At 38.5% G+C, this 25,267-nt stretch overlaps 2 protein-coding genes across 2 annotated transcripts; both read left to right on the top strand.

Moving 5' to 3' along the window:
- The first annotated feature begins 349 nt into the window (after window positions 1-349).
- On the top strand, window positions 350-5,453 carry imp4 (IMP U3 small nucleolar ribonucleoprotein 4). The gene is made up of 9 exons (XM_061071284.1): window positions 350-410; window positions 529-637; window positions 745-828; window positions 958-1,067; window positions 2,112-2,244; window positions 3,558-3,712; window positions 3,822-3,916; window positions 4,002-4,075; window positions 5,099-5,453. The coding sequence occupies exons 1-9, from the start codon at window positions 408-410 to the stop codon at window positions 5,209-5,211; spliced, it is 876 nt and encodes a 291-aa protein (XP_060927267.1). The 5' UTR covers window positions 350-407; the 3' UTR covers window positions 5,212-5,453.
- Window positions 5,454-6,351: 898 nt separating this feature from the next.
- Window positions 6,352-24,613, top strand: araf (A-Raf proto-oncogene, serine/threonine kinase). The gene is made up of 16 exons (XM_061072306.1): window positions 6,352-6,414; window positions 7,402-7,624; window positions 8,461-8,564; window positions 12,854-12,956; window positions 13,133-13,287; window positions 14,031-14,129; window positions 14,240-14,384; window positions 14,943-14,970; window positions 15,098-15,228; window positions 15,413-15,615; window positions 15,855-16,031; window positions 16,425-16,471; window positions 17,273-17,391; window positions 21,504-21,635; window positions 22,904-23,038; window positions 23,276-24,613. Exons 2-16 carry the CDS (start codon window positions 7,514-7,516, stop codon window positions 23,414-23,416), a joined length of 1,830 nt encoding a protein of 609 aa, XP_060928289.1. The 5' UTR covers window positions 6,352-6,414; window positions 7,402-7,513; the 3' UTR covers window positions 23,417-24,613.
- Window positions 24,614-25,267: the final 654 nt, after the last annotated feature.

Genomic DNA, 25,267 nt, shown 5'->3' on the forward strand with positions numbered 1-25,267 from the left:
TGCATTGAGTTGCTGCCATGTGTTTAGCTATTTGTGTTAACAAGCAATTGAACAGGTGTGCCTAATAAAGTGGCCTGTGAGTGTATATAATCAATAGATCTGGAATTTGCTCAGGACGTTGGGTGCTGCAGAGGAAATTTTTAAAAGGAATGTTCCCCTGTGGATATGAATGTGTTAAAATTGTAAAGGTCAAATCTATATTAATACACTCTCTAAACTCTCTGTTGGTAAAGATGGATTTTCTGCACCTAATCCTTGAATCTCGAGCTTTTATTTTGAAAGGCTCACCGGCCAGTATCGAGCGTTTTCATTGGCTACCGTGTTAGCCAATGAAACAAACCCTTGTTCGTGGACTTCCTCCTTCCATGTGAGTTTCTCTTCCACGCAACAACCAGCGAGAGAAAATCATGGTAAGTCAACTTACTGAAAATATATATGAAGCGAAATGTATGTTATCGTTAATCCATGTTGATATCCTAACTGGTGTTACCGTCACACTTTGTAATGATCTTAATGTAATGTGGACAGCTTCGTCGGGAAGTGAGACAGAGGAGAGAGTACCTGTACAGGAAGGCACAGGAGGACAGGCTCCGCACAATAGAGGAGAAAAAACAGAAGTTGAAGGGAGCACTTGAAGGTAGGATGGCACTTTCAGTAGATTCTCTTTTACTCCTTGCATTGTCTGCACTTGTGGAAGATCCTAATCCTTGTAATACATAAGTTGTTTTCTTTCCCTCACTGCAGAAAATTTGCTTATTCCAACTGAGGTACGCAGAGAAGCTCTGCAGCTACAGAATCTACTGGAGTATGACGATGAAGGGGCAGAAGGTTGGTGTCACGATTTCTTGCCGTTATCAACAACATTCAATTTCATCACTCTGTTAAACAAATAAAAAGGCTTATCAGTGTTCATTTAGTAATCTTTTTTATTATGCATTTGTCATTTGGTCTGTGCAGGCATCAGCTCTCACATGGATGATGAGTATAAATGGGCCGGAGTGGAAGATCCTAAAGTCATGGTCACTACGTCCAGAGACCCGAGCTCCAGACTCAAAATGTTTGCTAAGGTCAGGCCGGTTTCTCTGTGGTGACTCTCTCAGTTCGGACAGCAGACTGATCATGAGATTGCTAGATGCTAGTGTGATTCAGGGGCACAGGGACAACGATGAAGTCCACATGTAAACGAGCTTCTCAAAGGTCCATGTTTCTGTCACAGCTCACTAAGTGTCTGTGAGCATGGAAGGGAAAGCTATGCTGCAGACACCTTTCACTCTGATCCCCATCATTAACTGCATATGTATAAGCTGTGTGGCGTGATATCTACAGTAGTTGAATGTTAAATATTTCCTAGAACACTTTGTTGTTTGGGCCTGCTATGTAGTTTCACACATTTCTGAAAATACTGTTAAATATTCCTCAAATCAACAATGTAATTTAGTATAGATTATATTCTAAATGGAAACATTGTTCAACTGGTGATAATCTTTTAGTCACTGTACTGCTGCACATGCACTGAATATGCAAAACTGAAATTTTTTTTAACAATTCAAAGTAAAGTTTCTATTATACAATGATTCATACATGAATAATCAATTGAGGTTCAATTGACCGTACAAATCTAATAACACTTACTACCAAATGATTTGCCTGGTATCTGGTATATGGCCATTGTTAAGGGCCTTAAACAGCCTGAAGCCTGTTCCAGCAAACACAAGGGGTGAAAGGCAGTGAAACCCCTTTGACAGGTCATCACTCCACAGGCCATATCTGCACAGAGACATAATCCTGCATTGGTTTGACATTACAGCTACAGGGACTCTTATAGGGTAAGCTCACTGTTAGCTAACATCACTGTTAACCAACCAAGAAGTAATGCTGCTTATAAACTGCTTTCTGAAAGTAAAAGAAGAACAGTTATTTGGGGTAGACATGTTTATCTGGCTTAAGAGCCATAAATATACCTCAGTTACATGTCACACTAAAGAGCAACATAAAGCCTCATACAGCTTCCTATTTTACTTTCCATTTTGTACTTAACAATCAATCGGTAAAGAGTGGGAGGAAATATTGAACAGAGAATAACATGGCGCGCGGTGTTGAACTTGTTTCAGGAGGTAAAGCTGATGTTCCCTGGAGCCCAGCGCATGAACAGAGGAAACCATGAGATCGCTTCGCTGGTGCGAGCCTGCAAAGCCAACAATGTTACAGACCTCGTCATCATGCATGAGACAAGAGGACAGCCTGGTATGCACGCCTGTTAACTTACGTTACATATTTATGACATTTGATTACCCTTTTAAATTGTGTCCTATAGGAGCCTCATGAAGTATTCACCTACCACACTAAAGAGGTGGCCCAGTCCCAGGTCACACTATATTCATTCTTTGCAGGATTTTACTATGTTATGTTCACTTTGGAAAATGGTTGAAATGGTGAAATTACAGTAAACAGTCCAAAGAACAATGATTGTTACACATTAGAACTAGAATTGTGCATATCCCTGAGGTTACTAAACTATATTTAAAATAAAACCAAATGAGACAAATACAAAATGGAATAAAAATAGCAGATGGTAAATTCAGAGAGGATAGAGCAGCCATTGAGTTAAAAAATGTTGCAGTAAAACAGACACACAGCGGGAGAAGGCTGTTGTAAAAAGATGTATCTTAGGTTTCTTTTGAGGCTGACAATAGATGTTGGACAGTTTTCTGGCCATTTTTCAATGACATAGCTCAGGAACAGAAGGGGAGATTGTATAATGTTTCATTATTTCAGTACCATACAAGGGTTACACTGATTTCTTTAAAACTAACTTCAACACCAGTTTGTTATGACTTCATGAAAATGTTTATCCATATTAGCAGCCTTGTTATTTTATTATTTTTATTTCATGAAACAGCCAAGAACCACTTTGATGGAGGAACTCTGGACATATTTGCAGTCAGTAGGTTAGAATGACACCAGACATACTTCCTGTAAATGTTTAGCCTCACTTCTTGGTATGGGGATGATGTCATTTGATGTATATTGGTTTGACGGAAATATCTCACAGATAGTGAATGGCTTGTCATGCAAAATATGAATCCAGAAAAAGTGTTTTAAACCACAAAACACTTCTAGATTCTCAGGGGTAAACAGCGTTTACAATTGAAGTAACTGGTGACCTCTTTTTCAGACATGAAAAAACATAACATGCCTCCATACTGCTAGTGTGGTGTCATCCAAGGGTCCGCAAGCCCAAACATACATATTAGACTCGAAACGGCTTCACTTATACCATGTTTTAAGCCTAAAAGTCCATTGATATTCTCCTCTAGAGCCGCAGTCATGTTCATGCCCAAACTACGGAAAACCGCACACACTGCACACAAGCTCTAGATCCATGGGCACACCGAGGGTGCGCATTAGCATCGCTACGATTGCTAGCATCTGTACTTCCGGTTGTGGACTATTAGGCTTAAAACACGTGTAAATCACGCCATTCCGAGTCAGCAGTTATAATATAACTGCACTTAGTAGTGTATCTAATTAATTTTTTTGTTCTAATATATCTACAGATGGCCTGGTGGTGTGCCACTTGCCATTTGGACCTACAGCTTATTTCACACTTTACAATGTGGTAATGAGGCATGATGTTCCAGACATAGGCACCATGTCAGAGGCCTACCCCCACCTCATTTTTCATAACTTCTCCTCACAGCTCGGCAAGAGGGTGAGTGAGTGCTGGACCTTGTGCTGTACACAAACACACACAAACACAATGCTGATATCTTCTTTCACCACGTGTTTGTGCATAAAACTAATTAATTCTGCTCACACAGGTATCGAATATCCTCAAGTATCTTTTTCCAGTGCCGAAGGAGGACAGTAGGCGTGTTATCACATTTGCCAACCAGGAGGACTTCATCTCATTCAGGTCAGTGGGAAAGTGCTCCCCCTATGTAAATGCTTCACAGATCTTGTGTTACAGTAATGAGAGCAGTAATCCTTTTCTGTTGCAGACATCACACCTACAAGAAAACAGACCACAAAAATGTTGAGCTGACAGAAGTAGGACCCAGGTTTGAAATGAAATGTAAGTATGGAAAGATAAAGATTCTTGCAGTACAGAGATGGGTGCTTGCCTGGTGAGGGTAACTACGAACAGAAGAAAGGCAGAGTCAGTCTCTGCAAACATTTCAAAGTTTTAAATAAATGAAACAAATGCTTAAACCTTTACATTGTCAGGGGTTGAAAGATTTTGTCCAAGTGAAAGTTGAACTGACATCAGATTGCTGCGTCAACATCGTCTCAACTAGCTTTAAATTTCTGACTCATTTTATCACATGTCATGCAAACACAACTTAATACCACATAACTTTGTTATGGTTTGAATTTATACTCTATTTAATTTTCAGTAAGTCTGGTTGTTTAGTGATTTAGGTGCAACCTCCAACTCAATCTCAACAGGTGTCACGTGAGAGGTTGTATCATCGACCTGCCGTTTGCCATCAGGTTGATAAAATGTTTTCAGGGATGTTCTGCCTTTAATTAACAAAATTCAGGGGGATGTACGGATGACTGACAAAATACACCATGTTAACAATGTTTCTACATTTTACTACTCAATCCAGTCTTATTTTTTTATGAGTAAAATGCTGCATTGGTTTTTGCCAGAAAATCCTTTTTAGTGAAAGGGTTGTTTTATCTCTAGAAACTGGAAAAGCCAATGTAAGCTTTTCACAAATTGGTCAATACCAATGACAGAATTCATGCCTGAGATTTCTTTGAGTTGGTTTTATTTAACCAGGCCTTTGTCTGTACCGGATACACATGAATTAAATTTACGGTCTGATACCTGAGGTTTCAAACTGCTTCTTTTAAATCCAGGATCAGTGTTAGACCACTGGAAGAAGCCGACAGCAGTTTTTTAGTGAAAGTACTGTATCATATGTAAAATATTCACTGTTCATAAACCAGCCTTCTGAAAATGTGCTACACATGAGGTTATCATCCAGGAATGAGGGAAAAAAAGTTTGTCCAAATTTTGTCCAATTTCTCTTTTCTGCTGCAGTTCTTTGGAGATGTTTTAAGTGTTAACATCTGTTCTGTTGTTTAGTGTACATGATCAAGCTGGGCACCCTGGAGAATGAGAGCACAGCAGACGTGGAGTGGCGTCACCATGCGTATACACACACAGCAAAGAAAAGGAGGTTCCTCAGTGTGCAATAAAGGATTTAAAAGGCTCCACCAAACTTGTCGTCAATAACTGCGTTTTGGACTCGTAAAAGTCTACGTGAGGTTTTGTTAGAATTATCTGCTGTCAGTTTTTGCTTTAGTCATCAACTATGGTCACCTTTGTAGTAAATGGGTGATCAGACTGCATCATTTCCATCATGAGTGTCAGTATTTTTTAAATAAGTCTGTTTTGTCAAGACTGTGTTGTAATAAAGGTTGTTGTAATAACCTGAAAAGGCGCAATGGTATTTTGTATCGTCTATTGTGGGAAAGAAAATCTTACCTATCCATGTATAAAATATATTAACACATAATCCCAGTAATTATATATACCTTTTTGCGCCAGTTTTTTAATACCATTTGTAAAATTTGCATTTTACTCTACAAGCTGCTCTTATCATTGAAACAAAGTGCAATGAAATTCACAAAAGAACTGTTTACATTAGGCAGGTAAAAAGGCTCTACTGGCACAATGACAAAAAAACAAATGCTGTATGAAAAAAGGACGACACTGTTGCTAAGTTTTCCTGAAGTTGTATGTTGTCTAATTTCGTTTCATTCTGTACAACTCTTATCATCGTGGTTTTAAATTTTTCATAGCAGGGGCCTATCCTTCTCAAAATTCATTAGTTCTTACTTCGAATTTTGCAGTTATTTTTTCCATTAGGTACATATTATTTAGTCTCTTCTTTCATTGCTGTATAGTGGATAACAGGAGTTTAACACAACAAAGTCACAATTTCCCTTGCCACCAACAAAAAATGTATAGGATCTCCATTTGTTTGATATTTCTCCAGCATTTTAAAGAAATGTAAGGGGGGTTTAAAATATCTCATTTTTAGTTTCCAGTAGAATTTCCACAATGGGCAAATAATAATGTTGTGTCCCTCCTGACGTTAGCATTTGTATATTTGTCACACACTTTTCGCACCGCTCTTGCAAAATATTCTAGTTCTCAGGTGCATGAGTAACACACAATGTATTTACTTGTTAGTCCTGGTCGGTATGGCTGAGAAGTGTGATTGACGGGACTCAGACACAGCGAGATCCTACCCGCACAGCTGATGTTGTCAAATGACTGGACGCGGCTACAATAATCGACCAATGGCGACGCAGCGTTTCGGAGGTTTTCCGCTTCCCCCGAAGTTCTTGACAGATCCGACTCCAGATTGAGAGAATTCAAGATGGCTGCTACAGGTAAGAGTGTGTTTTGTATCCAAACTGTACTAAAACCCTCTGACGGAGCGTGGTTTCGCTGATACTATGACAAATATACACTGATGACTGAGCCGTGCTGTTTTGTGCATGTGATATAAATAAGTCACGGTTGTGTGTTTTGCGAAAAGTAGAAGTAGCCAGCAAACTGATGCGCTGGTAAAGCCCCCCAAGTTGGCTAACGTTAGCTGGCTAGTAGTGATGTTAGCATTAAAGCTCGATACAGTGACTGTTCCAGGGAGCTAGCTACTGAGTTAGCTGGGTAATCTCCTCTCCCATCCCCGTGAGCATTTAGCTAGCTAGCTAGCTAGCTAACACGGTTTCAGTGTACAAAAGCTTCGATAACTAATCGTTGTTAGCATAATTTCGTCATTATGTCAGTTCTCAACTAGTAACGACCACTCTTAAGTAGTGTGGTCAGTTAGCTTAAGTCATTCAACTTGCGCCCTAAGAGAAACGTGGCCTCTAAAGCTCAAACTGTCATATTGCATAGCAGGCAAATCCCATGTTAAGCTAACTGGCTAACGTCAGCTAGCATTAGCATAATTCGAGTTGTTAGCAAGTTTGCTGCGTTACAACTTCGACTGTCAGCACTTTATTTCATCATTAATGTAACTTCCTGCTTGATAAGGTGGTTGGTCACAGCAGGGGAAGTTAATATTGGTTGTGTTTGGTATCGGGACTGTAAACACCGTTGTCGTTCGTGCAGCAAAATACTTAAATGTCACGTTAATACTCATTACGTGTCATTCTCGCTTGTATAGCCAGACCCAACTAAACACTTAAGTAATTAAGATAATTGTTTTCCTCTCGTGTGAGTATCACTACGTAGCCTTCATGACTGTTTAAAGTAGATCTAAAGTATTGTGTAAATCCCCCCCCCCCCCCCCCCAAAAAAAAAAAATCAGCTCCATTATATTTACACAAGGTATATTTTCCTCTAACTGAAATATGTCTATGTTGTTGCAGGTTGTAAGTAAAGACGGAACTACTGGTTCATGCTGCTGTGCATGAAGCTGTCCTGAGGTTGCAGTGTTGCAAGTGCAAGTACTACATCCCCAAGCTCCTCTTGCCTCTCATCATGTCCTCCACCTCTTCCTCCTATTCCTCCTCGGGGGAGACTAGTCCAGAGGATGTACCCCGAGGTGGGGGCACCATCCGAGTCTACCTCCCAAACAAACAGAGGACAGTGGTAAGATGATTGGCTCTATAACAATGATGCAGTAGAATATAATACATTCAATGAATACAAATATGACTCTGTTGTAACCAGTTGATTGAGTGAGAGTTGACAGTTGCCACCTTAACGTTAACACTGTGGGCTGTAAGTGTAATTACTCACACCATAATTTAACATCAATCACAACACATTAAATGAGTAAGCTAGTGGGCAGTTGGTGTCAAGTTTCGCAGATGGTGCTTGCTGCCATCTGTGGCTTATTTGACTTATTGACTTATTTGACTCATTATTATATCAACATGTTCTAGTGTTTAATGTGCAGAGCATCTGTAAACCTCAGTCTCCACATATCTACTCTCTACACTTGATTAAAATTTGATAACATTTTTTACAGCCTTTCTTTTAATATTGCAGACAACCCATATAGGCGCTCAGCTCTGATATGCTTGGGGGACTGAACAAACAGATGGTTAGAGAGATGCAGTGCTTTTATTACAGGTTCATAGTAATTTGATTGGTAGCATAAACAATAGTTGTGAAAAATCTTGTGTAGTAAATGCCATTGAAGCAGCAGCTGGGGTTGACTGACATCCCAGTGTTGTCCGTCAGCTTTGTTGCGGTGAGAACAGGAATGTCACATTGTTTGGGGTGAAAAAAGGGATCTGTGCTCTGGACCAAAGTTTTAGTCTGGAAATTCTCTGTCACAACATAGCTCATTTGTAGTGTCAACATAAATTCTGTATGTGACTCTCATTTATGCTTCTTATTACTTTGAGTATGCCTCCATGTTATCTGTGTAAATGTCAATCCAAAGTCACAGTTGTACAAATACAATTTTCTGTTAATAGGTGAATGTTCGTGGAGGACAGACTGTGTACGAGAGTCTAGACAAAGCACTCAAAGTGAGAGGCCTAAGCCAAGACTGCTGTGCTGTGTTCCGCCTTCTAGAAGGGTAAGATTACATGCTGAATTTGCTGAATGCTCCCATACATCACACAGGGATAATGGGCTGTAACAACCACATAACATATTAAGATTGATATTAAGATAGATAGATAGAGCACAAGAGCATAAGAATTGTAAAAAGTCAAGAATAAGTACACATTATCTGCAGTGAAATGATAGTCTAGCCACCAGAACTAATACCAAGCTGCCACTGTAAAGAAGTATGTGCTAGTGGAGATATTGACAATACAGATATTTTAAGTACAAGATGATTGAAAATTTGAGATGAGAAGTAGTATAAGGTAGGAAAAGTAACTGCCTGAGTATTGAAACCAAATATAAATACAGATTTAAAGATAAATAATGAAACAATACAAAAGTTGTGCATTAGACTATATCCTGTAAATTATGGTACAGCAGATGTTAAGTGTATTAAAAAATAGTGCAAGAAGAAAACTTGTATAAATAATAGACAAGAGATATAAAAATATGAAGATCAGATAAACATGAATATATGAACATATATAAAGACACAAATGCAAGTGTGCAAATGGCTAACATAGCCTTTAATGGTGGCAGTCAGCCTAGTAACAGATGTTGGTGATTAATGCATTTAATCGCTCTCATTTCGCCATGTCTGAGAGGAGTTATACAGTCATATGAAGAAGCATCCGCAAACAATTGTCACTAGTCCCAGGGCTACATAATTGTACCATGTGTTTTGTTTCTACATTACATCATTTTGAGACTGAAGGCAGATCATTAAGTGTGGTGCAGGCTTATCTTGTGTATTTAAGTTTTGATTACTTTGTAAAAGAAACAAGTATAAATAGAGTGTGTTTGTTTGATGACTGCCAAATTCCATTTCAATAGTCAGTATTATATGATACTTGGTTGCAGATTTGTATTGCAATTGTATTAGAAATATTAAAATCACTATTACAATTTTCTTATTTAACACCAGACCATGGGGAAAATGACATAATTGTCATCATCAGACGGTGCCCTTTTCACACCAATTTTAGTGTTGTTTGTTCCCAAACAATTCAACCATACTAACTGTGAACTGATGAATGTTTAAACTCTTTGACATTACTTTGTTAACTTTCCAGGTTTATGCAAATCATTAATTCGTGATCATCTCTCTTCTGAGATTTGTTGGTTCCAGTGGTGTATAAAGTACTTGAAAGCCATACTTGAGTAAAAGTACAGATATCTTACCTGAAAGTGAGTCTGGTAAAAGTGACCCCAGATGCTGAGGTTCAAATAGTATTGATCTAGTGCATCTGAACTTCTAGGGTTAACAAAGAACCAACACAACAGAATAAAAAAGTGCCACTTGTGCCTGCCTAAGAACACTAATAGACCACAGTATAACCACTAAACTTGGACCTTTCACTTTCTAATCAGTAGCAGGAATGATACACAATGCCCCTTATGATAACTCAGCAAAGGGAAACAAGTTCTAGGCACACAAAATAAGATAGTTTCTCTTTTGATAACAGCCTGCACAGTGCTCGTACAGAGAAGAAAAAATTACTGGACACAGTCTAGTTTTGCTGCCAAATTTCAGACAGAATAATAAAGACTGAACTGAACCGAGCTCCTGCATGAGCACCTGGATATTTCTAAAGGGAATAAATGGATGGGAAATGACTCGCGTTGATTAAGTCCCTGCCTTTTGTACACATATCGCTACTACCCATTGGACTGTTTAGTGACGTCATCGGATCAGCCCTGCCAGAGTCGGCCACGGCCCTGGCAGAGCCGAAAAGAAGATCAAACTTGACTCTCTAGAGGAAGTAAAACTTAACAAAGTTTCTGAAGATGAACCTGTGGAGGGATCATTACGGTACAGCCTGCTCGACCCCGGTCGACCAAGCCAGCCCGACCAACCTCCGGATGATAAGGGTCTTGTACTGCCCCCCCCGACGGCAAACACGCTGCCGGACCTGGGGTCTCATTTATAAAAGAGGTAGTAGGATTCATACTTAAAGTGTACGTACGTACAAAAGCCGAAATGGCGTACGCAAAAGAGCATTCCGATTTTATAAAACCGTGCGCACGCTCACCTGAATGCAATGTTCGCCTTATACATCACAGTCCACCTGGAAACGTTCGTTCGTGGATCTGCCTCCAAATCCGCCCTCCACACGCCCACTTTCAACCATAAATGGTCAATGCAAAGCATGGCATGAATATCAAATGATGCTGCTGACCAATGGAGTCACGGCATCAAGCGATGTGAAGAGGAAGTGAAACTTTCTGACACTGACATCGAGGTGTTTGTTAGTGAGGTGGAGGTGAAGAGCGAACTTTATGGGACAGCAGTGATATCACTTATAAAGAAAGTACACTGATACTCTGCCGCTGCTGCTGTGGATAACACAAAGTGTGAGATGAGAAATCGCTGAACCCTCGCTTCCTCCTCGTCCTTCCATTCGAATGCACAAATCACGCAGAACCCTGCGCCAGTGTCACGGCAGTATTTATTTATTTAGATCATCGGACCGATTCCCTCACATCATTGGATCCTCACCTCCACTCTAGGATATTATTTGGAAAGTTTCTTAATTTCTTATAAGTAATCTCCAGTGCGCTCTGTGCTCTGTGCGCCTGATGGCTCAGTCCCGTTCACTGCAGTGATCTGATGATACACGCACAGTGTTATAAGATATTATTAAAACCTGTTAATGACTCGGCTCCGTAACTCTGCGGTTAAATCTAATCTGAACGTAATTTGCTATAAGTTGTTTCATATATTTTTAAATTAAAACGCTCGTATGGAACAGCTATGTCGCGCAAGCCAAACTAAGCTGTTGGTTTTAATGTATATGATGAATTGGATCAATAATCTGATTCAGTTCACCACCTCACGTCTGCATTGCCACTTTCCCGTCTCCAAAACGTACAGAAACTTGTGTTCAAATGTAGCGAGTAAAAGTCGTGAGGAAAATAAATACTCAAGTAAAGTACAGATATGTGAAAAATCTACATAAGTACTGAAACTTCCCACCACTGGTTGGTTATTTGTTCACATCATCAAATATTTCATGTGAATAACAAAAAATTTGTGTTTTTTATATCAAAGAAAGACAACACATTTCAAACAGTTTTCAGTGACTTAACTCTAGGTTTACTAAATAGTGACTGCAGTTAGCTTTGGTTGATGTCAATAGCGTAGATGTTCACACACCTGTTCTAACTCACACTGTGACTGTTTGACTGATGTATTCACTGTGGATGAGAACAATATGATTAGATTGATATAGGATGTGTGTATTATCTACTTTATAATTCCACAAACATCTGTCTGTATGTGGAATGCATATCCCACGAATTGTTCATCTTATCAACTTCACACTTTGCTGAAAGCCCAATTAAAAAAATGAATTACTACTGCAACCCGGTTGAAATATATATTCTATTGAAAGATTGCTCTGTAAAATTTGACTGAAAAAAACAGGTAAATAGTCAATTTCATGTTATTCAATTTAAAAAAACATGATTGTATGAACAGTTATTGGCTTTTTTTTTTATTACAAAGTGCAGAATCAATTAATTTACATCAGACTAATACCTATTGTATATAAGGGCTATTTCTTTATCCTGGGATCTTAAATTTCTTGAACATTCGCCAAGGGAGCAACACACAAAAAAAACAATTGATTAAAGATTATTTTCCTTTGCAAATGTAAAATTATTTAAACATAACACATGTCAGTTTTAAGGCCAAGGTTTGCAAAACAGCTGACCGCTGTCCGTAGCTTCAACTAAGTTCCGAAAATCCTCTTTAATAGTCACTTTTAGACAGGATTGAAACTAAAATGCTGCTGTCTAATTAATTTGCACTTTTAGTGTTGATAAGTGATCTGCTTGACACAGACTGAAAAATCAATATACTGCTGTGCTTCACATCTCATATCCAGAGATCATATATCTCTTTAACAGACACAAAGCAAGTTCAGATCAGTCTGCATATTCTCTTTCAGTCTGTTCCCCTCATAGTTGTGATCTCTAGGTCAGCTACCCACTTACTTGTACCCAAGGAAACTTTTTATAAATTTATTTTAAGACTAAAAATCACATTTATTAGCATGTTGCTGTAACTTGATTTTCACATAGAAGGGGTAAAAAGCTATATTGAAGTTCCTCTGTTTCAAAAACCAATGTTTCAGCTGGTTACCCCTCCGGAACAGACCATACACAATCAAGGGAAAAGGAAAGGTTGTAAAACGGCCGTAAAATAGAGAAAGTCATTTAACTCTTTTCCTTTTTGTGTCTTTGCTTCATTAGTCGTAAGAGACTGACAGACTGGGACACAGACATCACTCCTCTGGTTGGAGAGGAGCTTTTAGTCGAGGTCCTTGATGACATTCCCCTCACCATGCACAACTTTGTAAGTAGCTAGCAAAGACACATGCTCTGTTTTTGTTTTTTTTAACATCTTCTCTAAAATACCTTGTATTTACACAATGCCAGCCTATCCAGAACTTGAAAAAAAAAAACACCTTATATTTTGTTACTTGTTTTTTGCCTATTTCTTTTTTTACCATGGCTTCTTTGTCTTTGCAGGTACGGAAAACCTTCTTCAAGCTAGCTTACTGTGATTTTTGCCACAAGTTTCTTTTTAATGGCTTCAGATGTCAGACATGTGGCTACAAATTTCACCAGCACTGTAGTAGCAAGGTCCCTACTGTTTGCGTCGACATGGATACTGTGAGCAAACGGTGAGTTAGAGAAGAATTCTGTGTCAAATAATTATTTTTCACCTTGTCACTGTTTCTGTAACAGGTCTGCCACACATAGTATAGGTCTCCTGAACTTCAAATATTTGTTCAGAATTAAACAAACTGCACCTGCTATGGTAGATGCAATTTAAAAAAAAGAGATTTTTAGATTTCTAGATTTTTCGGGTGCTTCCAATAATATTTTGCTGTTATCTAGAGTTAATGTGCTGTGTCTGGGGTCAAGATTTAACAGTTACAGTCCAAGAAGTAGTGTTAAGGATAAGACAAATCCAACAAATATAACTACTATCCTCTTGTTAAAAAAGGATTAAACATTTTTGCTGCGAGCTGAAATGTTGGTGCTACAGTGAAGGGAATTTGGGTGTAAATCATCAGGAAAAAAATATATCAACATCCACAGATGAGCATGATGGGTTAAAAATCGGTAAATAGTTTATTATCACATTAGTTTTTCGTTATTTCACCAGATTTTATTTTACTATCCTTTATTTTCATCTTCGATACTATGAGATCAGAAAGACCTTTGTCATCAGACAAAAGGTTGTTGATAAATATTTTTTATTGTTAGCTGGCTTTCTTTTTTAGGTCCATATTAAAAAACCAAACATTTCACATAACCAGACCCTCGCCAATCGGATGTTCTTTGTCTTCCCCTTGTTTCATCATGTTTCACTTTGTCTCATGAGTCTCGTCCCCTCACTTTTACCCTATGTTTTGTCCAGGTGTGATCCTAATCCTTGCACAGATGAGTACCCACAGATACTATTGCCAGAAAATTCCCCTTCACAGAGCAACCTAGCCTTAACCCCAGAGCCTGCTGGGTAAGCTCCCTCATGAAGTAAATTATGTTTAACTAGAAGGACAGCAAGGTCATAGTCTGTGAAATTGATATGTAAATACAAATAGTTGATTATTTCAATTCATCACACAGGATGGACCTCTTGTCCCCAACCTCAGCCTTTCACTTCCCCATGCCTGGAGGAGATGGCCAGTCCCTACAGAGGCATCGCTCCACCTCCACTCCCAATGTTCATATGGTCAGCACAGTGGGCCCTGTTAGTGCCAGCATGATCGAGGTCAGTGACCATGTTTAGATTGGTTATTATTGTAACTGTCTTTCATTGTGAAATAATAAAATAACTAACTAAATAACTGCTGTTCACTTGAACTGTTAAGCCATTATCAGCTCTCCTTAGCTGATTGGACCTTTCGATACAAGAGTCAATACAGTGTCTCCATTTAATCTGCTAACAATTAAGACATTTTGTAAACAAGTAACCCATATACAGTATTACAGGAACTGAATATCGTTACAGTCTATAAAATAAAGAGTATCTTTATTGCATGTGAAATATTTCCAACCAATTGACCAAAAGTATTTTGAAACGTAGGAAATATACAACAAAAAATTATGTTGCTCCAGTTTGGTACCATGGAATAAAACATAAGTACGTCCAAATATGCTTTCTGCACATTGAAATTAAATTAATAGATTTGATATTGTTTTTTGTATTTTGTTAGAAATCATTAACCAGATTCTTGTCAGACCTCTGATTTGATGTAAACTCTTTTATTACCCATGTATGAAGTTGTCTAATGTGAATTAACAATATGCTGTGGTTTCCTTCTTTTAGGAAGCACTGAAATACAACATCCCAACGGGTAGGGTTTTTATTTTTTGGTAAATGTTTTTTGTCTATTTCAGTATATATCAGTATTTTGTGGTCTTGCATATTTTTCATTCTGCTTTTGAACTGTCATATTGTTGTGCTTCCTCACAATTCTGCAGGTCCTGAGCCCTCACCGAAGCCCTCCACCAGCCCACCCTCTTCCCTTGGCTCTCCAGGTAGGAGACCACCAAAGTCTCCCTCAGAGCACAAGGAGCGCAAGCCCTCCTCATCCGATGACAAAAAGAAAGTGGTAAGTAGTCTTTGACCTTATTTACAGATCACTGATTCTCTTGAGACAGGTGTTCAGAAAGCTAATAGTGGCTGGAAAAACCTTGAACATCCATTAAAAAAAAAAGCATTCTGCAGAAAATGAACAAGTTTCATTTATTGTGTGAGTTATTAGTTCAGAACTTTCAGTCCATGTGTTTTTTCAGCACCGAGGTGGCTACAGAGACTCGAGTTACTACTGGGAGGTCCACTCTCGAGAAGTTAACATTCAGAAGAGAATAGGTGCTGGCTCCTTTGGGACAGTCTTCAAGGGGAAATGGCATGGAGACGTGGCAATCAAGATCCTCAAGGTCACTGAACCAACGCCTGAACAGTTACAGGCCTTCAAAAATGAAATGCAGGTCTTACGGTCAGTAGTGATATATTAGGCCTTCTATACATATACTTTTTTTCATTTAAAATTGAGCACACTGGTAAACAACACAGCAGCTTTTTCTTAGTCTTGAAACTGGTTGTCATGTATATCATTTTCTTTTCATGTCATGATCACATTTACATTAACTATAACGTTTAAATAACTTCAACGTCATCTGACCCTGAATGAGACAATGGAATTTCTAACTCTGTTATCATTGCTGTTCTCTGCAGGAAGACCCGCCACGTCAACATCCTGCTTTTCATGGGCTACATGACTAAGCCCAACTTTGCCATCATCACACAGTGGTGTGAAGGCAGCAGCCTGTACCGCCATCTGCATGTCTCTGAAACCAAGTTTGAGACAATGAGGCGCATTGATGTGGCCAGACAGACGGCACAGGGCATGGAGTAAGACCTGCCACTAGTTTCTATTTCACCAAAGCTACATACTCACCACTGACACGTTTTTGAAATATTTGACAACTTTCAGTGTATGTTTTGCTTTTTCTAGCACACAATAGTATTCTGAAATAATAGATGACAATGTGGTAGAGATGGATAATTCTTTGAGTTTTACATAAACTTATGTAGATTTAAAAAATCTCATTTAACTAGTTTACAATCTGATTTAAAAAGCAAAAAGGTATTTGACAGTGTCAGACATAGTGCTGCAGGCATACTTGCAGCAATGGTTGTTGATAGTGAAGGAGAACCTGTAAGAAAACTGATGACTGTCTTGTTAAAATTTGTTGGCTGTTCACTTAATGAAATTAATGATTTAATTATTCTTCTCTCTTTCAGTTACCTTCATGCGAAGAACATAATTCACCGAGATCTGAAATCAAATAGTATCCTTCTTATTTTCCAATGCTTTTGACTGCCAGTAAAGTGTATGAGACTGGTAGGTGTTTGAGCTTACAACGCTGTAGTCTCGAACAATCACCACTATGGCAATTTTGAACACAATCTTATGCAGTAAGCTAACCACAAACATGAATCATAGCCTTTTAATAGGCAGATATATATATTGAGTGGTAGTATTAGCACAGCAAGATGGTCGTTCTTTGTCTTCACCCTGGTGATTTGTATTTGAAATATAACTAGAAAGCTGCTCAGGTGGCACAAACCTCTGCCAAGTTTAGCACCCTAACTTGACATGTTGAAGACAAGAAAAAGATTCTTGAAACTTCCTGTTTATTTGGATCCGCTCCAAAATTGTGTTGGTTCTTTGGGTTATGCCCCACCCCTCAAAATTAAATGGGAATGAGTTCATTAGTTTTTGTATAGCCTTGCAAACTAACGTACAAAAAAACTAAGATGAAAACAAAACCTCTTTGGCAGAGGTAACAATAGCTGTCAGGGTCAAAAATGATAAACTGGAAAGGTGATAGCATCCATATTGTGTTAAATGTGTAACAGAAGCAATATTTTCACAGTCTTCAAATTTATTTTGTCCTCACGGACATATATAAAGCGTTCTTAGGTCTCTTGAAAGGCGCTATATAAATTCAAGCTATTATTATTGTGATTATTATTATTATTATTATTAACATGACATAATAGAATCTGAAGATGGGTTTAGTCAGTTTTTGTTGATAGTATTATTGCACCAGCTGCGTGTTGAGATGATTCCTGAACTCTGCTGCTAGATATATTTCTCCATGAGGGCTGGACTGTTAAGATAGGCGACTTTGGCTTGGCCACAGTGAAGTCTCGGTGGAGCGGCTCTCAACAGGTGGAACAGCCGAGTGGATCCATTCTCTGGATGGTGAGCTTCTCATTTACTGTATATCAGGCCCTCAGACTAACTTTTTCCTTGGTTGCACAGATGCACCTAACTTTTTCATTTAGGAGTACCACTACATATTTTAGTTGCACCCAATATTTAATTTTTAGTGTCGCTTCCCATGGACAAAGGTAAATCCATATCTAATTCTAGAAATGATTGTAAACGGGAACAAAGTCGTAGAATTTTTTTTATTTTAATCACAGCGAACTCAAAAAAATTTGATAATAAAACAAACTTAAAGTGCTTAAAAAAATTAAATAAATAGATAAACCAAACAAAAACTAACTCAAACAAAAGGAGCAGTAGACGATTTCTCACTTTGTGGAAAGGACTCCATCAATCGTAAATTAAATGGACATGGAATCGGCGATCTTCAGATGTGTTGTTGGCGTAGAGCGGGTTGACATTTAACCCGTTCTTTTTCATGAGGATTATCAGTGATTTTAATTTAGTGAAGGCCAACTCCTCTTGCTATATTGTAAACAGTGTTAAATTTCATCATCATTTCTGATTCTTACTTGTTGTAATTTGCTGCTGCCTGGCACTAAAACCCTGCTGTGAGAGAAGCTGCCAGCAACTCACCTCTCACGGCAGAAGATTGGCTTTTTAAACTTCTGAATACTTTGGCCGCACTCTTTGGAGTAAATGCATTTCATCGAGTTGGTCGCTTTTTCATAGCGCAGCTATGATTTCGAAGGCTCTGGGTCTTATCTGGCTCTGAATCAGATGAAGCCATCTCCACGGAAGATAGAAAATCCGGATTCCGAGCGGGGCAGGTGTTACAACTGGAACAACATAGGCCAATGATGTCAGGTCTGCATTGGGCATTTCAACCTTGTGAGCAGGTGCAACGGGCACAGCAGCATTTATCTTGATGAAAAAATAATCAATTGTTCTCTTCATTGTGAACATATACCCTCTTTTTACGTTTGTCTTTTCGTTTTGTGTGTTCTGTTTGCCTACAAGGAATGTGGGTGTGGTCGACACAGCGTGCTCTCCACCCTTTAATAATGCACATTGGGCCTGTGCTCACATTAGGCGTGCAATGCCTGTCTGAGAGTGTGTACACAAAATCCCCGCTCTTGCTGACAAAATAATAATTAACAATCAATCACTTTAAAGTTTGTCAAAGGCAAATGTCCATACACCCAGTTGTTTTTTATTTAAGAATTTAGAATTTTAGAACCTGCTAAATTTCAGATTGAAATATTTATTCAGATTTCGCACTGTGCGACTAAAATGGTTGTGTTCTGGTGCCCTGTATATCATGATTTGGATTCAACAGAGACATCCCCTTCTTGACACCTTGTGTCAACTGACTTAAAGCTTTTGCCACAATCTCTGCATTTATTTCCCTTTTCATGTTTTCCTCCTTTACTTCTCTCAATTAAATCTAACATCAACAATTTTTTTACAAATTCAACTTCCTTTTTTTGGATTAAGCAATATGAGCAGTCTTGTCAATCCTGGTACATTGTCTTTGTTTGTGTGAAGCCAAATTTTGTATGATACTATTCGACCAAAAAATCTGATTTGACACAGTTTTATATCTGTGGCAAAGTTCAGTCAGAAACATGGACATGGTTGGTTTGTCCATTAACCTTTATGTGCCTCTAAGATGATGATGATGTAGCATACAGTGAAAAAGCCCCCTTCCTGATTTTTTTTGTTTTGCATATTTGTCACACTTAAATGATTCAGATCATCAAACTAATTTTAATATTAGACAAAGATAACCCGAGTAAATACAAATGCATTTTTTAAATGATGTTTTCCTTTTTAATTGGGGAAAAAATCTATCCAAACTAGGGGTGCAACGATTAGTCGACGTCGTCGACAAAAATCGATGACCAAAATAGTCGCCGACGAATTTACTCGTCGATGATTCGTTGGTGACGTCATAGCGCGTGTTTCTCGTGCCGCGCAGCGGAACTAAACGTCGTTTTACCGGAGGTGCTCATGGAAGTACCTGAGGAGTGAGCCATCTCGCTCCCTTCCTATCTCTGAAAGTCGCGCATGTGCAATAGCGACGAAACATGGACCAATGTCAGCGTCCGCTGCCGCGCGCAGTCGCGCACCAGGAAGTAAAAAGATCGGGAGAACTTCTCTCTTAACATGGCCCGAGAATAACTACCTGCAGGATCTGTACAGCGGACCTGCTCTCCAGAGCAGCAGGACACGCGCATTTGAGGATGAGGCACATTTGACTTCGTAACGGAGACGATGCGGACTGCCTCTGTCAGATGTTATATATACACGTTTATACCTGCGCGCAGGATTCTAGCATCCATTACAAAAATATGGTTTAAACTTTTTTTTAACGAGTTTAAAAGCGAAATGTTATCCTATTGCCTGACAAACGTCTTGTTTTAATCAAAATGATTTAGTTCGAAGAAGACTGTAGTTTTGTTTGGATACTTGATTTTTAATTTATTTTTAGTACCAGCACTTGGCCTGTTCTTGGTTCACAGTAAAAAGGGAAACTTAAATTTAAATTAATTTTTATTAGCACTTTGCCTGTTTTTTAAATGGACAAAAACTTGATTTTTCTTTGCTTTTGTGTCAACAGTACCCTTATATGCAGCAAAGTTTATTAAAAGACATTTTTTATAATGAAGTATCTATCTTTATTGTCTTTATTTTCAGTCATCACATGCCTTGAACAACCTCAAGCTAAATTTAAAAGCTGCTTGCTAAATAATAGCTATTGAGAATTTGTGTCATTCATAATCCGATTAGTCGATTAATCGTTTCAATAATCTGTGACTAATCGACTATCAGAATAGTCGTTAGTTGCAGCCCTAATCCAAACCTACTTGGCCCTCTGTGAAAAAGTAATTGCCCCCTAAACCTAATAACTCGTTGTGCCACCCTTGGCGGCTTGTTTAAAGTCATGCCACAGCATCTCAATGGGATTTAAGTCCGGACTTTGACTAGGCCACTCAAAAACCTTCATTTTTAGCCATTCAGTGGTGGACTTGCTGGTGTGTTTCGGATCATTGTCCTGCTGCATAACCCAAGTGCGCTTGAGCTTGAGGTCACAAACTGATGGTCGGACATTCTCCTTCAGAATTTTCTGGTCGAAGCTTCAAAGTGAATGAGACTATCACACTACCACCACCATGTTTGACTGTCGGTATGATGTTGTTTTTATGAAATGCTGTGTTAGTTTTACGCCAGATGTAAAGCAACAGACATCTTCGAAAAAGTTCATCTTTTGTTTAGTCAGTCCACAATAATTGTCTGAATGTCTTGGGGATCATCAAGATGCTTTTCGGCAACTTGGAACTCTGCCATGGATGCCATTTTTGCCCAGTCTCTTTCTTATTATTGAATCATGAACACTGACCTTAACTGAGACAAGTGAGGCCTGCAGTTCCTTAGAAGTTGTTCTGGGGTCTTTTATGACCTCCTGGATGAGTCGTCGATGTGCTCTTGGAGTAATTTTGGTAGGCCGGCCACTTCTGGGAAAGTTCACCACTGTTCCAAGTCATCTCCATTTGTGGATAATGACTCTCACCGTGGTTCGCTGAAGTCCCAAAGTGTTAGAAATGGCTTTATAACCCTTTCCAGACTGATACATGTCAATTACTTTGTTTTTCAACTGTTTTTGAATTTCTTTAGATTGCGGCATGATGTGTTGCTTGAACTCAGCTTTCCCAAAAATGTGGTCATTTATGATTTATCAAGGGGGGGCATTTGCTTTTTCACATGGTCCAGGTAGGTCTGGATAGCTTTTTTCCCTTAATAAATTAAATTTTCATTTAAAAACTGCATTTTGTATTAACTATGGTTCTTTGTCTAATATAAAAATTTGTTTGATGATCTAAAACATTTAAATGTGATTAATATGCAAAAAAATAGGAAATCATGAAGGGGGCAAATACTTTTTCACAGCACTGTGCATAATGTAGTTCGGTCATCACTGTCCAACTTTGGATAATATGATGGTGATTCAATTAGATTTCCTGCACCTATTATGTATTAATTATAAAATATATATATATAAATTTATATTATATATATATATATATAATTTATATTTATATTATATATATATATAATATAAATGTTGTACTTTTCTTCCTCAGGCTCCTGAGGTGATCCGGATGCAGGACAGCAACCCATATACGTTCCAGTCTGACGTATACGGCTATGGAGTAGTGCTGTTTGAGCTGATGTCGGGGACCCTGCCTTACTCCAATATCAACAACAGAGACCAGGTTACATCACACTCTGTGTTCACATCACACCCACTCAGTCTAATGCAGGGTATCTGATTCATACAGTTATTCATTTTTGCTGGGCATGGCAATTTAACATGCTTCGCATGAGTTAATTTGTGTTTCATGCTTACACCAACATCCTACACAACACATTTGATTTTTATAGCCATTCAATTGACGTTAAGACTGTGTTACAGTTGTCTGCATCCCTGGAAAGAATGAATTAGTGAGCAATCGGTCAAATGGATGTGCAGAAACAACTTGCAGAGGTCCGGGTTTACTTGATCATATTGCCTCAATTACCTAAAGCTTGATCCTGTGCAAATGGCAAGAGCCAAAGGTTTTTTAGATTTTGAGATGTGTTACTAGGGATTGAAACTATGAACTTTATTCCATTTTATCCCATTGTGTGCTTTAATGCTTGACAGTGAACATGCCTGACGCTTGGTGCTGGTGCGTTCATCTTAACGAAAACAACTTATCCAAACTTCCACTAGGGACACACAACATAGCCAGTTTTTGTGCTAAGATGCATTGCTAGATGTCCAACCTGTATCTTCCTCACTTCCTTGTGGCAGCTTAAGCACTGTTTGCTTTAAGAATAAAACTTGATCCTAGGATTCAAGGAAATGCTTGGATGCAGCCTGCATTGTGTGTGCACATGCATTCAGTTTCCAAAACAAACTGAAATTTAGCTTAAAAATAATTAACTAATTAACGCAAAATATGAAAATGCAGACATAAAAAAAAAAAGCCATATAATAAACCTCTTCCCTGTCATTTTTCAAGGTTTGGAACTATCCAACTTTAGTGACTGTTTTTCCAGTCACTAAAGTCAATTTTATTTCCATATTATGTATTTTGTCTATCATCTGTTAACATTTTTAATTTGAAAACCAGAAGTAGTCGGAATAAAATATGAATCCTGCAGGTTTTTTATAAAGATCAGCTTTAATTACCAAGGGCGCATTCCTCTGCACTTGATTCCAGATCAATGTGGAGAGGACTGTTCACTGTTATAGGCTGTTGGAGGTTGATTTTTTTTAATTGAAAACCTTGTTTTGTTACTAAAGTACTTTTTTAAAGCACAAATCATAAGGCTAGTGAAGATGTATCTCTAGTAGTTAAAGTGATAAATAAAATGAATCATGTATCGAAATAAAATTCTTTGATGCATTTTGATGTATCGTGAGGTGCCTAGAGATTCCCACACCTAAAAAGCACTGTCACTTTTCCCTAACGGTCTCCTGTTTTTTCTTTCTTAGATAATCTTTATGGTTGGACGTGGTTACCTGTCTCCCGACCTCAGTATGCTGTATAGTACCTCTCCCAAGTCAATGAAAAGGCTGATTATTGACTGCCTGAAGTTTAAACGTGATGAGAGGCCCCTGTTTCCACAGGTGAGTGGTGTATAGGTAATTGTGGATTTGCTGTAGCTTTCATGACTCACTGGAATTTCATCTGTTATGTAGTTATTGATTTGTAAATGCTGATAATGTTTACTTATTGGCAATTATTAAATTCAGCACCTCCTCAGTTGTTTGTTAAATCCAGACCTGATAGTAACAAATATCATTGATATGAACATCATACCTAAACCTTATCAGTTTTGTTAACATCTGGTTTGCCTTCATCAGATCCTGGTGTCCATTGAGCAGGTACAAGACCTGCTGCCAAAAATCGAGCGGAGTCGCTCAGAGCCATCGCTCCATCGGGCCGTCCATGCCGAGGAACTGAATCCCCTCCTGTTCCACACCACCAGGCTATTGCCCCTTTAAGCTCCCTGCAGCAGTGGGCAGAGAGGCTGTCATTCAGTCCAACACCACATCATTCCTGTGCCTCGGAGAGGCCACAGCTGGACCTCCTGACAGACCACGACCCCCCCAACTCACTCTCTGCCCCCACAGAGCCTTGGAGCTTCACCACTCAGTAACAAAGTGCAGAAATAACCTTAAAATGTTGCTTAGAGTGATAGTGAATGTTGTTCTTCTTTATACAAGTCATAAATATCTGGTCACTCATGAAATAATGGTTGACTGTATCTAGAAGTAAGTTGAAATGCCTAAGATCAGGCCGACAGAGAAAATTCATCTAACAGGTTGACTTCATGAGACACTGACCTTATGCGGGTTACAGGACGTTGACTTGTTTTGACAAAAATGTAAAATCATTATGTTTTACATGTGCACTGCAAAATTGCACTGCCTATTTCCAACAGTAAAATAGTCTTACTCAGACCTTTGAGGAGCACTGTGATCATGGTCAAACATTTGAATCTGTTTAACTCAGCCATGATGCCTGTTGGTTCAGGTCACCTGATTAGCTTACATACTTCAAATACTCTGTGGTAATGCGCCTCTTTTGGTGTAATGTAATGTAAATGAGGTTGAAGTGCTGAGATGTGAAGCAAGTGATTTCAAAGCAGATGAAGTGCCTGTTTGAGAGTGTTTTTTTTTATTAAAGATAGGATATTTTGTCTCAATTGGAACCTCCAGTCATTCCTGCAGACACAAACAATATATTTAATTACAACAACAAAGCAGCCTGAGTAGGCAGAGGGAGACACACTAAGACCTTTAGAATAGGTTTGTACAGGTTTGTCCATACACTGAGCTATGCAGAACTTTTGAACTATGTGAAACTGTCTGCATATAGAAGCATAGCAGTGAAAGACCAATTCTTTAGAATAGCATTTCTTTATATGGACAGATGTCCTTAAGCAGGCACTCCTTTGTCTTTCAAATTACCAACTCCTTTTGAACCCAAGCATCTATCGACCCACCTGTCAACTGTCACAGGTCAAACACCAAAAGAGGATTTTTACGTGTGGAAGTTGAGTTGTCCAAGCAGGACCTGGTCATGTTGGCTGTAAATTCAAACCAGAGATAAGCATTAGATAAAGATGTGCATTCTAATTCCCATTTTTAAGTCTTAAAACCAAATTGTCTGAGAACAATACAACTGGCCAAATTTAACTGGATTCAGTAATTTTTTTCAGAGTTATTACAAACATAACGGAATCATGCTGCATCTTAATCCGCTATCAATTCCGGGATCAAAGGGATTTCAAGTTGTGATGTTATTTACCTGACTTTTGTTTTTGCAATAAGTTCAGGTTGAACGCAGGATTAATTTGTTAGGACCAATATTCTCCAGGGAAGATTTTTTCTGATATTCAACATTTCCAAGTCAAAATGTTGTGTTCCCACACATTTTATTAATGTAAGTGCAGTAAAACAAAACCTTGAAAAACATCAGTTAAATCATCACAGGACACCCAGGAGAATATTAAAATGTTCAGTTTTGGGGCTCAGTAAACCGACCACTATTAATAACTCCCAAAATTTCAGACATGGGTGAGTGTGACGGGTTGACATGTTGTGTAAAATCAAAAGTTTGCTGGTTTACCCCAACACAGGGACAATGAAAAATTCCTGCGTTTTGTTCCACAGATTTCTTTTCGTCTAGTTTAAAATCAGAATGTCATAACTCTCCGGATTCCAGGACTGGAGATAGGATGGCTTTTACTTAGGTCATATCAATCATTGTCATGTTTAGCCTAATGAGGAACTGACAAATCCTAGTAAGATATAGTCATAGGTAAATGTTAAGTTGTATTGCTGCTACAT

The sequence above is a fragment of the Limanda limanda genome, chromosome 5, assembly GCF_963576545.1.
Source record: "Limanda limanda chromosome 5, fLimLim1.1, whole genome shotgun sequence".
In the NCBI taxonomy this organism is placed as follows: domain Eukaryota; kingdom Metazoa; phylum Chordata; class Actinopteri; order Pleuronectiformes; family Pleuronectidae; genus Limanda; species Limanda limanda.